Below are 16,705 nucleotides of genomic sequence, written 5' to 3' on the forward strand. Positions count from 1 at the left end.
ACCCCCACCAGCTTGGATCCGTGAAGAAGAGTTGTTACTTGGATCCGTGAATAAGAGTTGTTAAAGCCATATCTTGGATTTTTTTCGAGGCTTTATTTTTTATAGATCTTTGATGTTTGATTATGCAGGTTTCGCCTTTGTGGTATGTGATTTGCTCGTCTTCATCCTAGATCTGGCAAATCTTTGGATGTTCCATCATTGCCTCCTACACTCTTGGTTTCAGGTTTTTCTGGTGATCTGTTAATCTAAATGTATGGACGAGGTATGGGTTCTGGTTCTTTAATTGCTTTGGTCCTGTAGAAGAGCATGGTTCATATCCTTTTGGTCCTGTAGAAGAGCATGGTTCATATCCTTTTGAAGACTTGGTCAGTTTCAGTTTCAGTTTCTTTGGCTTTCCGATGAAAGTAGTAAATAGTGTTTCCGCTTGCTTCCTTTTTGTCAGTAGTTTGGGCGAGGATTTAGCTCTTTTCAAGCTTATTTTCTGGTTCCCTTTTATCTGATTTGTGTTGAAACTATTCAGAGTGTTGGGTCTTTTGGTTGCCTATCTTAGTAAAGATCGGTTCTTTGTTCATTGTCTCTCTGTGTTGAAGCTTTAGTTTTCTCGTGTTTGGGGTTTTGTCTCTGGAGGTCTAAGATCTACCGGCATCTGTATCTTAACATCGTATCTCACTTTGTATCTTTCCATGAATGAATTAATGAAATCGTTATTGTTTAAGAAAATAAAACATCTTTCCATGAATGAATTAATGAAATCGTTATTGTTCAAAAATTCTCGCAGAAAACTAAATCTCATATCCCAATATATTAATCGAGAAGCATTTGAAAAATTACAACCTTAATTATGTATTAATTAAAAAAAACTCAAATCATAGGTGGCACTCTAAATGCCTTCTAAATGTCATTTCAAAGAATTTTAGAGTATCTAATATAAAGTATAGTTTAATCTAATGGTGTCACATTATTTCATAATTATATAACACTAGAGAACATTATATTAACTTAAAATATAGGAAGTGTGTATTCTTTCTTTAAATAAAAGCTACGGAATTACCTAATATGATTTACATATATATGGCAATGAATGATTATGAATAACAAAGATTTGATAACAATTTTTGTATCCTTCTAGTCTGCATGTACATAACCCAAGACATCTTTGGTATTATGCCTTCCAACATTGAAGCTCAACTTCTTGGATTTTCCCAGAACGCAATGCTCACAAAACTCCAGCTCATGTATCTCTTTCTTGATAATAAGCCCTTTACCAACCAACACCTTTAGGCTATTTAAATTCATATGACCCAACCGACTGTGCCATAACGCTGTCTTGCTCATCTGATTCTCAGTGTTCAGATTCTCACTCAGTTCTGTATTTCCATCCAGCACATACAAGCCCCCGCTAAGCCTGCCTCTTAGTGCCAGTTTATCGCCACTGTAGAAACTCACTAAGCCATCTCCACCTTGATGAGTGTATCCCAACTTGTCTAGTGTACCAGTGGAGATCAAGTTTCTACGAATGTTTGGAACATATCTCACATTCTTCAACATCTTTATTGAGCCACCATTTGTATTTAGTCGCACCGTTCCACAACCTTTGGACTCCACTGTGTGATTATCCCCAAGTAGAATCATCATTGGATCACATTCAGTGAAGTTCAACAGCCAATCCTTTCTTGAGGTCATGTGAAAGGTGCAGCCTGAGTCAATCACCCAAGTGTTCTTAGCTTCTGAATGATCCATACTCAAGGCTTCAGAGAACACCAGCTTCTCAGTTATTACACCAGCTTCTCCTTGATTCTCATCTCCCATTTGCCGCTTTCTGGCAAAGCAGTCTTTTTTAACATGACCTTCCTTTTTACAGAACCAACACGTAAGTCTTGACTTGGAGTTTGATCTGCCTCGAGGTTTCTTCCCTTTTGAATCCTTATAGCCTCGATAACTAGACCTTCCTCTATCACTTGTGTATAGAGCTGCACCTGAACTCTTCTCAGTCTTGTCAGACTCTGTGACTTCACGCTCTCTTGATCTAGCTGCAGATATCACTTCTTTCAATGTCAATGACTCTCTTCCATACTTCAACGTATGCTTCAACTGATCGTAGTTAGCTGGGAGAGATGTAAGCAACAGGATAGCTTGAACTTCATCTGTAACATTCACCTGCAAGCTTCCCAATTCTGCGATAATCTTGAGAAAATCATCTACATTCTGATCAATGCTCTTTGATTCAGCCATCTTGAATGTGTAGAACTTGAGTTGAAGGTGAATCCGATTTGGCAATGAACTCTCCATGTATAGATGATTGAGCAGTGCCCAGATCTCAGCAACAGAGTCATCAACATTGATCTTGCGAAGAACCTTATCACCAAGATTCATCACAATCAGATTCTTGGCACGTTCTGACTTCTCGATCTTCACTGGATCTGGAACGGTCTTCGTCTCTTCTTCCGATGTCGATTTATTATCGTCATCGCCATCACTCTCGATCTTCTTACCCTCTGATTTCGAAATCGAAATCACTTTCTCAAGCTTCGTATCGGTCAGCACATCCTTCAACCCACGGTAACCAAGATGCGCCATCATGCGGATCTTCCATAGCGAGAAATCTCCGGTCCCGTCAAAGATTCCGATGTTCGGAGTCGTCAACGAATCTGTCCCCATCGTTGAACCTGGCTCTGATACCAATCTGTTAGAACTCATTAACAATTTGAACCTCCTTGACCTCCTCACTCAGTCTCTTCCACTTATCGATTCTCTCTTTTGTGTAATCAAGCAAGATCAACAGATAAGCAACATAAAAGAAAGAGTACAAGACGCAAGCTTTGTTTACCCAGTGTTAGTATCCGATTTGGAGTACTTAGTCACTGGGGCCAGATCGAATCTGACAATCCACTCAGAGATGAATACACCTGCTCAAGAACAGAGCAATCCTCAGAATCAGCTCTTGACCTTAGCTCGATTCTGTTACAGTTTGTTACAGATGAAGAAGAAGGATAAAAATCTCAAGACTTTTAAAGCCGTTACAATATATATCAAACCCTCTATCGCGACTAGAGACTTCTCCAATGATTCAACAGCTTCTTTCCCGGTTATTCAGCAAACCACCTAACCGGCTCTTCTTCATTCTACTTAAACCAAGTCTTCAGAAGATTGTAATCATATATGCTGACTTCAACACTCCACCTTGATTCAATCTTCATAACTCCTTTATTCACCCTCTGAGTAAACTGCCTTTCTTTGATTCTTACCTCTGGCCAAACTAACCATTCAACTAGCAGTCGGTTAGCTTGAGCAGCTCTAGAGCTGCTTCAAACTTATGCACTGGAATGCATTTAGTTAACATATCCGCAGGATTCCTTGAGGTGTGAATCTTCAACACTTCAACCTCACCTTCTTCAATAACATCCCTGATAAAATGAAATTTCCGAGCAACATGTTTAGTCCTCTCATGGAACACCTTATTCTTTGACAAACTGATTGCTGACTGAGAATCACACCAGATGGACACTTTCTCTTGCTCGAAACCCATCTCCCTTAGCAACTCTTTGATCCAGATTGCTTCTTTTACAGCCTCAGTCAATGCAATATACTCTGCCTCTGTAGTTGATAAAGCTACAACAGGCTGTAGACTTGACTTCCAACTCACTGTGTTGCCTCCCACAGTGAACACATAGCCACTTAACGACCTTTTCTTATCCAAGTCTCCTCCAAAATCAGAGTCACTGTAACCTTGAACCTTGAACTCAGCTTCCTCTGTAAACCTCAATGTCAATCTCACAGACCCTTTCAAATATCGCAATAACCATTTTACCGCCTCCCAATGCATACTCCCAGGCTTGCTCATGAACCGACTAACAAGTCCCAAAGCATATGACACATCAGGCCGAGTGCCAACCATAGCATACATAATGCTCCCAACAGCACTTAGGTACGGAACTTGATCTGTATCAACACAATCTTCACCTGCCTTGACTGCAACTAACTTGAAATGTGCTCCAATTGGAGTAGATACAGCCTTTGACTCTTCCATGTGAAACCGTCGAATCACCTTTTCTAAGTAACTCACTTGGCAGAGCTCCAACACCCTGTTGACTCTGTCTCTCTTGATATCGATGCCAAGTATTCTACTAGCTGATCCCATATCCTTCATTTCAAATTCACTACTCAGCTGATCCTTAATCATTTTAATCTCAGACATTTGCTTAGCAGCCAGCAAGATGTCATCAACATACAGCAGCAGATACACATAATCTTCAGGTCCAATCTCCTTGATATAAACACAAGAGTCTTGCTCACTTCGGATGAATCCTTGAGACATAATGAACACGTTAAACCTCTTGTTCCATTGACGTGGAGCCTGCTTCAGTCCATAGAGAGACTTGTTCAAGCGACACACCTGATCTCTGGCAGTATTCTCTTCATACCCTTCAGGTTGTTCCATGTACAACTCTTGCTCCAAGTTACCGTGAAGAAATGCAGTCTTCACGTCCATCTGTTCTAGTTCCAAATCCTTAGTCACCACAATAGACATCAATATCCGTATTGATATATGCTTCACAACTGGAGCAAACACTTCTTCATAATCAATACCTTCTCTCTGTGTGAAACCTCTTGCCACAAGTCTTGACTTATGTCGTTTCTTCTCCACTCCAGGGATTCCAGGCTTAATCTTGTACAGCCACCGGCAAGTGATCACGTTTCGATCCTTTGGTCTATCAACCAAATCCCATGTTCTGTTCTTCTTTAACGAGTGAAACTCCTCTGACATTGAAGCATTCCAAAGATCCCAGTCTTTATCAGTTAAGGCATCATGATAGCACTGAGGTTCATCAGACTCAATCTCTCCAGCTGCAACCAACGCACACGCAATATTTGAGTAATCTGACATCCAAGCAGGTGGAACAATCTCTCTTCTTGTTCTATCTTTAGCCAACTGATAACCAGCGAGATCAACTGTTTCTGTGACCTCCTTGTTTTCTTCTTCAGTACTTGATTCTGTGACCGGTGTCTTCTTGTTAGAACTCTCAGTAACTCCACCTTTATCAGATGACTCCCCTGTTTCCCAAGTTATCAAATCATCTATCATGCTCACTCCATGAACATCCGCACTTGTTGATCTAGTACCAATTTGGTCACCGGCTTGATGTTCATTTTCATTGATGTCTTTAAAGACCTTTTGCTCCTGAAACACAACATTCCTACTAATGACACACTTTTCATCCTCCAACAACCACACCTTATATCCTTTAACTCCTTGAGGATAACCAAGGAAGACTCCTTTCAAGGCTCGTGGTTTGAGCTTCCCTTGATCTTGATGTACATATGCAACTGATCCAAACCTCCGAAGATGCTGGTATCCTGGCTTTCTGTTGAGCCACAACTCCTCAGGTACATTGTGATCAATCGCAGAACAAGGAGATCTGTTCACAACGTAAGCTGCAGTTGATGCTGCCTCTGCCCAAAATTCTTCACTGAGTCCTGATTCACTAAGCCAACACCTAACCTTTTCCATCAAGGTTCGATTCATTCTCTCAGCTATCCCATTTTGCTGAGGGGTGTAAGTGCACGTGTGGTGACGTTCAATCCCATGCTTCTTGCAATACTCATCAAACTTGCGATTACAAAACTCAAGGCCATTATCTGTTCTGAGAATTTTCACTTTCTTGTTTATTTGATTCTCCACCAGCCCCTTCCATTCACAAAACTTCTCAAAGGTTTCATCTTTTGTCTTTAGAAACATCAGCCAGACCTTCCTAGATTTGTCATCAACTATTGACAAGAAGTATTGCTTTCCTGATAACGAAGGAGTGACATTTGGAGATCCCCATAAGTCTGCATGTACATAACCCAAGACATCTTTGGTATTATGCCTTCCAACATTGAAGCTCAACTTCTTGGATTTTCCCAGAACGCAATGCTCACAAAACTCCAGCTCATGTATCTCTTTCTTGATAATAAGCCCTTTACCAACCAACACCTTTAGGCTATTTAAATTCATATGACCCAACCGACTGTGCCATAACGCTGTCTTGCTCATCTGATTCTCAGTGTTCAGATTCTCACTCAGTTCTGTATTTCCATCCAGCACATACAAGCCCCCGCTAAGCCTGCCTCTTAGTGCCAGTTTATCGCCACTGTAGAAACTCACTAAGCCATCTCCACCTTGATGAGTGTATCCCAACTTGTCTAGTGTACCAGTGGAGATCAAGTTTCTACGAATGTTTGGAACATATCTCACATTCTTCAACATCTTTATTGAGCCACCATTTGTATTTAGTCGCACCGTTCCACAACCTTTGGACTCCACTGTGTGATTATCCCCAAGTAGAATCATCATTGGATCACATTCAGTGAAGTTCAACAGCCAATCCTTTCTTGAGGTCATGTGAAAGGTGCAGCCTGAGTCAATCACCCAAGTGTTCTTAGCTTCTGAATGATCCATACTCAAGGCTTCAGAGAACACCAGCTTCTCAGTTATTACACCAGCTTCTCCTTGATTCTCATCTCCCATTTGCCGCTTTCTGGCAAAGCAGTCTTTTTTAACATGACCTTCCTTTTTACAGAACCAACACGTAAGTCTTGACTTGGAGTTTGATCTGCCTCGAGGTTTCTTCCCTTTTGAATCCTTATAGCCTCGATAACTAGACCTTCCTCTATCACTTGTGTATAGAGCTGCACCTGAACTCTTCTCAGTCTTGTCAGACTCTGTGACTTCACGCTCTCTTGATCTAGCTGCAGATATCACTTCTTTCAATGTCAATGACTCTCTTCCATACTTCAACGTATGCTTCAACTGATCGTAGTTAGCTGGGAGAGATGTAAGCAACAGGATAGCTTGAACTTCATCTGTAACATTCACCTGCAAGCTTCCCAATTCTGCGATAATCTTGAGAAAATCATCTACATTCTGATCAATGCTCTTTGATTCAGCCATCTTGAATGTGTAGAACTTGAGTTGAAGGTGAATCCGATTTGGCAATGAACTCTCCATGTATAGATGATTGAGCAGTGCCCAGATCTCAGCAACAGAGTCATCAACATTGATCTTGCGAAGAACCTTATCACCAAGATTCATCACAATCAGATTCTTGGCACGTTCTGACTTCTCGATCTTCACTGGATCTGGAACGGTCTTCGTCTCTTCTTCCGATGTCGATTTATTATCGTCATCGCCATCACTCTCGATCTTCTTACCCTCTGATTTCGAAATCGAAATCACTTTCTCAAGCTTCGTATCGGTCAGCACATCCTTCAACCCACGGTAACCAAGATGCGCCATCATGCGGATCTTCCATAGCGAGAAATCTCCGGTCCCGTCAAAGATTCCGATGTTCGGAGTCGTCAACGAATCTGTCCCCATCGTTGAACCTGGCTCTGATACCAATCTGTTAGAACTCATTAACAATTTGAACCTCCTTGACCTCCTCACTCAGTCTCTTCCACTTATCGATTCTCTCTTTTGTGTAATCAAGCAAGATCAACAGATAAGCAACATAAAAGAAAGAGTACAAGACGCAAGCTTTGTTTACCCAGTGTTAGTATCCGATTTGGAGTACTTAGTCACTGGGGCCAGATCGAATCTGACAATCCACTCAGAGATGAATACACCTGCTCAAGAACAGAGCAATCCTCAGAATCAGCTCTTGACCTTAGCTCGATTCTGTTACAGTTTGTTACAGATGAAGAAGAAGGATAAAAATCTCAAGACTTTTAAAGCCGTTACAATATATATCAAACCCTCTATCGCGACTAGAGACTTCTCCAATGATTCAACAGCTTCTTTCCCGGTTATTCAGCAAACCACCTAACCGGCTCTTCTTCATTCTACTTAAACCAAGTCTTCAGAAGATTGTAATCATATATGCTGACTTCAACAAATATTTTATATATATAAATAAAATGATCAAATATATAAAAGAAACTATCGATAATATATACAAATAAACTCACTCTGCGCAAGGCGCAGGTCTTATCCTAGTAATGTAAGTAATCGAGTAACGTGTTGAAATTTAGTTTTCTGTGAGAATTTTTTATTAACGGGTTGGTTAAAGAAATTTTTTATCTACAATAAATGTACATATACATATATATATATATATATATATATATATTATAGAATGTAGACATTTTATTTAAAAACTGCATACCTGAAAAGGAAATATTCCTTGCATTCATTATATATTCTTCATAATGATATCTAAATTTGTTGTGCTAAAAAGAATATAGGAAGTAACAAAGAAAACATCTTTAGATTAAATAAACTGATTAGATATAAAGCTACTTCACTTTTTGATTCCCTTTTATAAGAAACAGAACAAAATTTTCATTTTTGACGATGAAATTAGAAATCAAAATTTCATTATCATTTGTCTACATATATCTGGATTCTGGACAATAAGATGGGTCCAAACATAATTTACTTTCTCTTTAATATTTAAATGAAACTGTGATCAAGTAATGGACGGATATGTAAAATATGCACACACACACACACATATATATATATTTTTTTTGTCGTCTCATATATATATATATATATATATATATATATATATATATATGTATCTATGTATTGTAAACTCTTAGTGATGATAATGTCTGGTTGTGGTTATGGAGCACTGTGCCATTGATGATTGAAATACGAAACACAAAGTAATCGAGTTATGGTTTTTATTCTCCGTGGTCTCATTCACTCTCCCTATGTAGTCAAACTCCTTATTCTTTTTTTTTTTGTTCAAACCATTCATTCATTCATATTAAATCAACCAGAGTTAGCAATTTCAGAGAGATTGTTAAACATCTGAAACAGAGCGTTTTTGGCATGACTATTTGCCACTTCATTACAAGTACGAGAAATAAATCTAAACGAAATAGAGTTGAAGGATGAACTCAACACGCCAATGTCATGGAGTATCCCTCTAAGAGCAACCACAGCTTTTTGTTCCCTGTGATAATATCAATGAGACTTTTCGAATCCGATAAACAGACCACGTCTCTGATGCCATATGAAACCGCCTCCGAGAGGCCTACTAGTAACGCCAGCGCTTCTGCGTCAAACTCCTTATTCTATCTCTTTGTTCTAAGCATCAAACATAGAGTATTTTCATACCTTTCCCCTACCTTTTTTTTTGTTTTACACATATCCTTGTTCATGTGGATAAGGGATATCTAACTCACGGCCATGCATCTACTCCACATATAGCTGCAAAAAGAGCACGCATTGTAAAATATATAAATAATAATCCAATACAATGATAGATAACACAATAGTATAATATACGGAAGATTTTAATTATGAAATGGTACGCTACACAGCTTATTCAAGTATGGACTAGGGAACTATATACCTATATTATTCAGTGTGCTATTTAAATGTTGTTTTTCGTGGACAGTTAACCCCATTCTATGAAGTATATACTTATATACGTGCGATAACAAATTATAATGTTAAACAAAAAGGAATTGCAATCCCAAGAACTCAGTGAAACCTGCCCCAATAGATTATAGTATGTTGTGGGTTTAGAGATTATAAACATATAATTACTTCTTGAAGCCATTAATTTGTATTTGTATTTGCATGCTTGCATGCGTATTTAACTCTTTTGTTTTGTTTTCTTATTGTACCCCACATTCCTCTTGGGTTTCTCACTTTCCAAGCTAACTTAATAATAATCGACCATAATGAATTTTTCAAACAACATAATTAGCTCATTCTCGATGTATTCATTATTCAACACCTATTTGTTATATTTCAAAAGGCAAATTATTTAGATAGCATAAAATTTATGACAAAAATAGCATACAAAGAGATTTTGTTTTTCAAAATAGTACTAATTGAAAGATTAAATAACTAAATTATCCTAACAACAGACTTCAGAATGAAGCCCTTTCCAACTTATGTTAAGTTTTTTTCCTTAAGATCATAGTGTTGGTGTTTGTGCTTATTTTCTGGTATCTCATTTGGTCGTGTATTTTGTACCCTTTGAACTTCATTTTCTTAATTGAGTTCAGACGTTTAAAAAACAATCCCACTAAACCTTAATCACCAGGGCGGACTCAAAGTATTAATGGGCCTTTGGGCAAAAAAAAATTAGGTTTTTTTTACATGTATCTATGGACAACTTAAAATTTTTGGACTCCTATCTGTAATTATTTTTAAAAATTCTGGACTTTTTTTAATATTTATTAGTTAAAAAATGTTTGGACCCTGGAGCCCATGTCCCCTTGTCCCATACCCTAAGCCGGCCTTGTTAATCACTAAACCCACATTCAAATATAAAATAATAATAAATATTTTTAATTAGTTTTTTTATTCCATATTGTGTGCTATTTTGGAATAAAAGAATATTTTAATGCTATTTTGGGTGTTTTTAAATCTCAAATATGGTTGTGGATAATTAAAAAAAAATGATTCGCTTCCAGTTTGAATTTACAACCAAATTTCTCTTTGGATAAAAAATAATTATTTTGCTCTGTTAATTTATTTCACAAAGAGTTAAACCGAAGTAAAAGTAGTTTTGTTAACAATGTATATAACATGGGTAAGTTGCGGTGAGAAGATGACTGGGAAGTGATCGGAATATCATTTCCAAAAAAAAATTGTAAAATATATAGAGATATAGTCAGCTTAAAATAGTGCTCTCACACTATATCACAAGCTTGCTTCTACATATGATTAAGTTAAATATGCATAGATTGAGTTGGTTATGGAATTGATTTTTATATAATGTAGACAAAAGGAATATGAGTTTTTTTTGTGCACAAAGGGAAATGAGTTAAAAAGGAAGAAAATGCCTGACTTGTAGGCAAGAAGAGTAGTGGAAGTATGATGGAGAAAGAGCAAAGTGGCATTTATTATTTTTGTGTTCTTCATTTTTGAGACATAATCTTCCATTAGTTCACTTCAATGTTCCTTCTCTGCTTTCGGTTATTGCTATGTCCTATTTGTTTTTTACTTTCGTTCATTTTTTTGTTTCCTTCTTAAGACCAATCACGTTGAAGTTACTCTTCGTCACGTGACGTCCGCAAAATATATACAGGGTTTTGACATTAATTTAGCATTATCCTATTAGTCTAGTGATAAAAAGTTCTTTTTTTAATCTCAACCGTCAAATAAATCGAAATTGCTTTAAACTAGTTATTTTTATATATACACAAAATATATTAAAAACATCAATACAACTAGAGTCACCCAAAAAAAGCAATCAATAAATCACTGATGTGCGTGGACTAGTGGTCAGCACATGGGTCAGCCATATTTCGTTTCTAAGAGCATCTAAAAAAAACACTTTTGAAGTTTCTAAAATTTTATATTTGAATTTTAATTGTTTTTCAAAAGTAAAACTTCAAATTTAACTTTAAAAATATTTGTATTTTATATTATGGTCTTTATATTTGTCATAATTAATTTAAATTCATAAAACCTTTATTAACACATATATAAAAATATTACAATAATATTAATTAGTAAAATGTTTTATTAAAATATAAAATTTTAAATAGAAATGACATAATTAATATTAAAATTTAAGCAAAATATCATAATATTCTGTCAAATTATATGATCCTATAGTGCACTTTCAAGTAAAAATGACTCTTTATTTTTAATTTATAGACTACGAGCTAAATTTTTTTGAAAATAGGTGATATTAATACTTGTAAATACATTAAATATGAAAAAGAAAGTAAAAGAGAAAAATAAATATTGGTAAAAGACTTAACTTCAATCGATGATATTAATACTCGTGAATACATTCGATCTGAACAAGAAAGAATCGTACGAAAAATACATCAAAAAACAACAACAACAACCATCTTCGGTTACACAAAATTTCTTTGGATAATATTTTGGAGATTTAGAGGTTCCAGATCAAATTTACCTGACTATTAGTGTTGTTGAAATATTTTTTTTTTGTAATAGGTATGTCTTCATGTAATTTTTTTAAAGTTTTTTTATTAAGTTTCTTTTGTATTTGGTTATTGTCTAAATATAGTTTTAAATATTTTAAAGTTTAATTTAATTTATGTGTAAAACTTAAATTTGTAAAAAAAATTGAAATATTTTTGAGATATAAAAATTTTAAGGATTAAAACGATAAACGAGAAAATATTTTAAAATCATAAATGTGATATATAATTGTAGGGACCAAAATGCAAAAAAAAATAATATGAAACTTCAAATTTGAAGTTTTGAGTAGTGAAACTTCAAATATAGAGTTTCACTCCTCAAAATTTCAAATTTGAAGTTTTGAAGTTTCTTTTTGGAGAACCAAAAACTTCATATTTGAAGTTATAAAGTATCTTTTGGAGATGCTCTAAGTCGAGTGAACTCGGTGAAAAAATAAATAGATTAAACATGTTTCTATTGAGTGGCCGAGCCACTTTAGAACATCTACGACCAATTGCTATTTCTACTTCTAAATATTATAACAGAAAAAGATGTTCCAATCCATTTTTATTTAAAAATAAAAAATAAAAATTGCTATTTTTTTCTAAATATGGAAGCAAAAATAACATTTTTCTATTAAAGAGTCGTACTTTTATTTATCATTTTTCTATTAAAGAGTCATACTTTTATTTATAAGATAATTCTTTACTTTTTAAAAACTTTTATAGTTATAACCAAAACAACTATTTTTAGAAAACACGATTTTTATAAACATTGAATCACACTTTTATTTATGTAATAGTCTTTTAAGGAAACAATACTTAAAACAAAATCATAACTTATGAAAATTTGTAAAAGTTAAAAGCACATAAGGTTAATTATCAACTTTCATAAATAAAAATATTTTTTTTAAATTTAAATAGAATATTTTGAGAATATTTATTTTTAGAAATAAAAATAGAAGAATACATTGGAAAAAAAACATATTTCTATTTTAGAATTAATCTATTTTAGAGATAAAAATAGGAGAATACACCGAAGATGGTCTATAGTCAAAGAGGACATCTGACCCATATCAAATCTAAAAAATCTTAACTATAGGCTTAATATCTCACTAATTGTTGTAGTCTGTTGGTAAAAATCTTCTTTTATGACCCTATGTCTTGATTTCAACTCTCCCATTTATCATTTTAACTATATATTAAATGATGTAAAACTTAAACCTAGCTTCGCCACTGTTTCTATTTACAGCTAAAGATTGGTTTGAGAGAGAGAGAGAGATTAAGTCCGAAAAGCCTAACTCTTATTGGAATAACAAAGAAAAAAAGAACAACCAATCAATAGAGAGGAATGTAAATGAAGGAAATTTCTTAAAAACACTTTTGATTTATTACAATTGAGTCAATTGACATAAGCCTGACAGAAAAGCAAAAGTACTCAGGTCGCTAATTTTGTGTTCACACATAATATTAGGTAGTAATGAATTTTCGTAATCTATTTATTTGCTGGTACTGTTAACGTCTATGTTTCTAGCGGTAGAACCGTTCACTTGTGAGTTTTTGAGGCCATGACACTTGACTGGTTGAAAAAGTGTTACTATCTACACTCAAATGTGTCTACTCTCTGTGTTGTCCGTGGCACAAGACTTGATCAATCTATAAACTGTCGCTTAGGCCCATTTTCATAAAACTGGGATCGAATGCCAGCCCCGAAAGTTTGGAGGTCCAAAACCATTTAGTAAAGATTTCAAAAATTTAGGGGCTTAAAATTTTTTTTTTAACAAATTAAGAGCCTATTTACATATAAAAATTTTCAAAAATTTTGGGGAACCAAAACGAATGTTTTATTGGGCTTGGCCCGGCCGAATGTGTAATGTATTAGGAAAATTGTTTACTTTTTCTTTCAAGTGAAGAAAATAAAAAGCATTAAATAATGAACAGACCCTAGTCTGCATGGGTACTTGGGCTTTGTGTGACGATCCGCCCCGTGGGAATTACCTGCCCCATGGGTCCCAGGCTCACAGCACTGCAGCGCACCGACCCCAACCCCTCCATTATGAGTTCTCTCTAACTCCATAATTAGGTTGTTGGTGAGCTTCGAACCCAGAACCTCACCCTTTAACAGCATTCCCACTGGATAAGCCGTCACCAATTGATCATAAAAGAAAGATGTAATATATAAGAAAAAAACAAAATCCAAAACCCTAGTCTGTAAAGATAAAGGCAAAACATTCAAAGCCCATAACGAATCAAAAGTGAAATAAAGAAACAAAAGCCCAAACATAAATAGCTTGTCGTCAGTCAAGATGAGCTACACCTCCAGAACATGAAGTTGCATGTTCACTCAAAATTGGCGCCTTGGTGGTCTAGCCTCAGCCTCCGAGACTCTAATCTGTCTTCCATCCAAATCCTTTATAGAAGAAGCCAAACAAAAAAAAGTGTTATCAGAGAATGTTTGCTCGCAAGTACTACTGATCAAAACAAAATGATGATTACTCACAGCTCCATTCAAAGAATTGATGGCTCTTGTGACCTCTTGAGGAGAACCGAGTGTCACAAACCCAAAACCCTTGGATCGACCAGTGTCCCTGTCGTAAATGACCCTGGCCTCTACAACCTTTCCTTGCTCGCTAAACAAGCTCTCAAGAGCCGTGTCATCCACACCCCACGAAAGGTTGCCCACATAAACACGGTCTGATGAACCTGATCCCGAACCGTAGCTGGAACGCTCAGAACCGTAACCAGAAAGTCCGGAACGTTGAGAACCGTAACCGGAACGTTCAGATCCGTAACTGGAACGTTCTGAACCGTAACCACCACTTCTTGGTCCTCTGGAGAATGATCCCTCCCTCTTAGGTGGAGGAGGGCCAGCGTTAACCCTCAAGGGTCTGCCTTCAAATTCCTGCAATGTTCATGCCGAAATGATTAACAAAAAAAAACAGTCACAATTCACAAAATCTAAAAGATCACATTGCAAGATATAAACAACAAGCCTGTAGTGCAAAGAAACAAAGGTTCAACGACTGTCTCAGCAACTCAAATCCCCAAATGAGAAACAAGAACGATCATATAAGTAACAGCATTTCATAAAACATGAGAAAAAAAGAAGTAAGAGACACCAAATAACATTATTACACACAAGCCAAGAACAAGAACAAGAACATACACAGACAAAGATAATGTATAACAACAAGCAAAGATACAATAAAGAAGAGGAGTAATCTCCTTACATAGCCATTGAACTGTTGCGCTGCGGCCTCAACTTCCGCTGCAGTGGACATTGTCACAAACCCAAAACCTCTGCTTCGGCCAGACACTTTGTCATAGATAACCTACAAAGCCAACCCATTTCATCACAATCAAACATCATATCATCGAAAGACTCAGAACCCATTTTCAATAATCTAATGGGGAATCTCTACTTCATCAGAAAAACTATAAAGCACCAAACTTTTAGGAAGAGAATCAGTTCTCACTTCAACCATCTCAACGGTACCGGCGCTCTCAAAGAGTTGAGCGAGCTGGGCGCTATCGACATCGAAGGAAAGGTTACCGACGAAGAGCTTGAGGTCAGCAGAGAAGGAGCTGCGCTCCTGCGGCGGGGAGTCGTCGTCAGCGAACATGTCGTCTTCCTCCACCTCGAAATCGGACGAGACGGCGACGTGTGTGACGAAACGAGATGGGTATTGGGCGGGTGAGGAGGAGCATTTGACGGCGGAGAAAGAGAGGGAGTGGAGTTTGAAGGAGAGTGAAGGAGGTAAGACGGAGACGGAGACGGAGGCGGAGCGGGAAACGCAGAGAGGAAGGGATTTAGGATTGAAGAAAGAGAGGGAAACGGAAGAAGCGGAGGCAGACATTGCTAAAGGCTAAAGCTTTATCCCTCTCTCTCGATGTGCTTTCGGATAGGGGATAAGGTTTAAGGGTTCTGCTACAGATTTGAGTGTGGAGAAAATAAAGGAGACGAGTGAGATATTTATCCCCAATAATGAATCTCTCTTCCTTTTTTTTCTCATCTAATCTAAGAGCATGATTATCCTATCTGTTTTAGATCGGGTCTTTTATCGTAATATAATATACGTTTTCTGAGATATCTCTTAAATAAAAGATATAAGAGACGTCTCTTATATTACGCTAAGAAACCCAACCTAAAAAACTTGCAATAAACATGCTCTAACAATACTAAAAATGACATGATCATCCGCGCAGGGCGCGGAGTGAAGAAACTTAAAGAAATTATAAGTTTGAATATATAGATATTAAAAATGTAAAAGTCATAGACACAAATATTACATGTTATTTATGTTAAGAGATTCAACGAAATTGTGGATATGTAAATAAAGTAAGCTTCAAAGTTTTTTAAAACTTGTGTTATTTGTTTTGTGTGATTGAAGTATAATTCGTAAAAATGAATCTATAAGAGTAAACAAAAAATTATATAAAATTAATTATGAAATAAAGATAAAACGAAATATATGCAATATAATTATTGCTTTCAGAAATAAAATATGAATATAAGATAAAACGAAACATAGACGATAAAATAAAATAAAATGTGAAAGCATATCCTATATAATAAGGAAACAAAATAAACAAAAAAACTAAGAAAACTACGACTGCTGTGAAAAGTATCTTCAAAACTCTTCGTTTACAATCCTATAAAGTCCGCCATTGGTGTACTTCTGGTTTTGTTAATGATGATTCAGAAAGATTGATGTGGTGAGGAGTTGTGTTGACACTGCGTATTTATATAGAGTTTTGATGATAAAAACAAATAGCCAAAATTATAGTAGCAAATATTTACAAATTAATATTTCCATACTTG

The 16,705-nt window shown here is 36.1% G+C and overlaps 1 protein-coding gene across 1 annotated transcript; it reads right to left on the bottom strand.

The window, feature by feature from the left end:
• Positions 1 to 14,035: 14,035 nt before the first annotated feature.
• On the bottom strand, positions 14,036 to 15,862 carry LOC106296290 (29 kDa ribonucleoprotein, chloroplastic-like). Its single transcript, XM_013732392.1, has 4 exons — positions 15,360 to 15,862; positions 15,114 to 15,215; positions 14,384 to 14,785; positions 14,036 to 14,293 (listed from the first exon to the last, which is right to left on the bottom strand). Exons 1-4 carry the CDS (start codon positions 15,738 to 15,740, stop codon positions 14,228 to 14,230), a joined length of 951 nt encoding a protein of 316 aa, XP_013587846.1. The 5' UTR covers positions 15,741 to 15,862; the 3' UTR covers positions 14,036 to 14,227.
• Positions 15,863 to 16,705: the final 843 nt, after the last annotated feature.

The sequence above is a fragment of the Brassica oleracea genome, chromosome C6, assembly GCF_000695525.1.
Source record: "Brassica oleracea var. oleracea cultivar TO1000 chromosome C6, BOL, whole genome shotgun sequence".
NCBI classification, from domain to species: domain Eukaryota; kingdom Viridiplantae; phylum Streptophyta; class Magnoliopsida; order Brassicales; family Brassicaceae; genus Brassica; species Brassica oleracea.

Bases quoted from the DNA above. Each gene is read 5' to 3' on its own strand.
- LOC106296290 (XM_013732392.1), bottom strand. From the start codon at position 15,740: ATGTCTGCCTCCGCTTCTTCCGTTTCCCTCTCTTTCTTCAATCCTAAA. The intron at 15,216-15,359 runs GTGAGAACTGAT...TTGGCTTTGTAG, and splicing joins GTACCGTTGAGATGGTTGAA to GTTATCTATGACAAAGTGTC. The intron at 14,786-15,113 runs GTAAGGAGATTA...TGAACATTGCAG, and splicing joins CGCAACAGTTCAATGGCTAT to GAATTTGAAGGCAGACCCTT.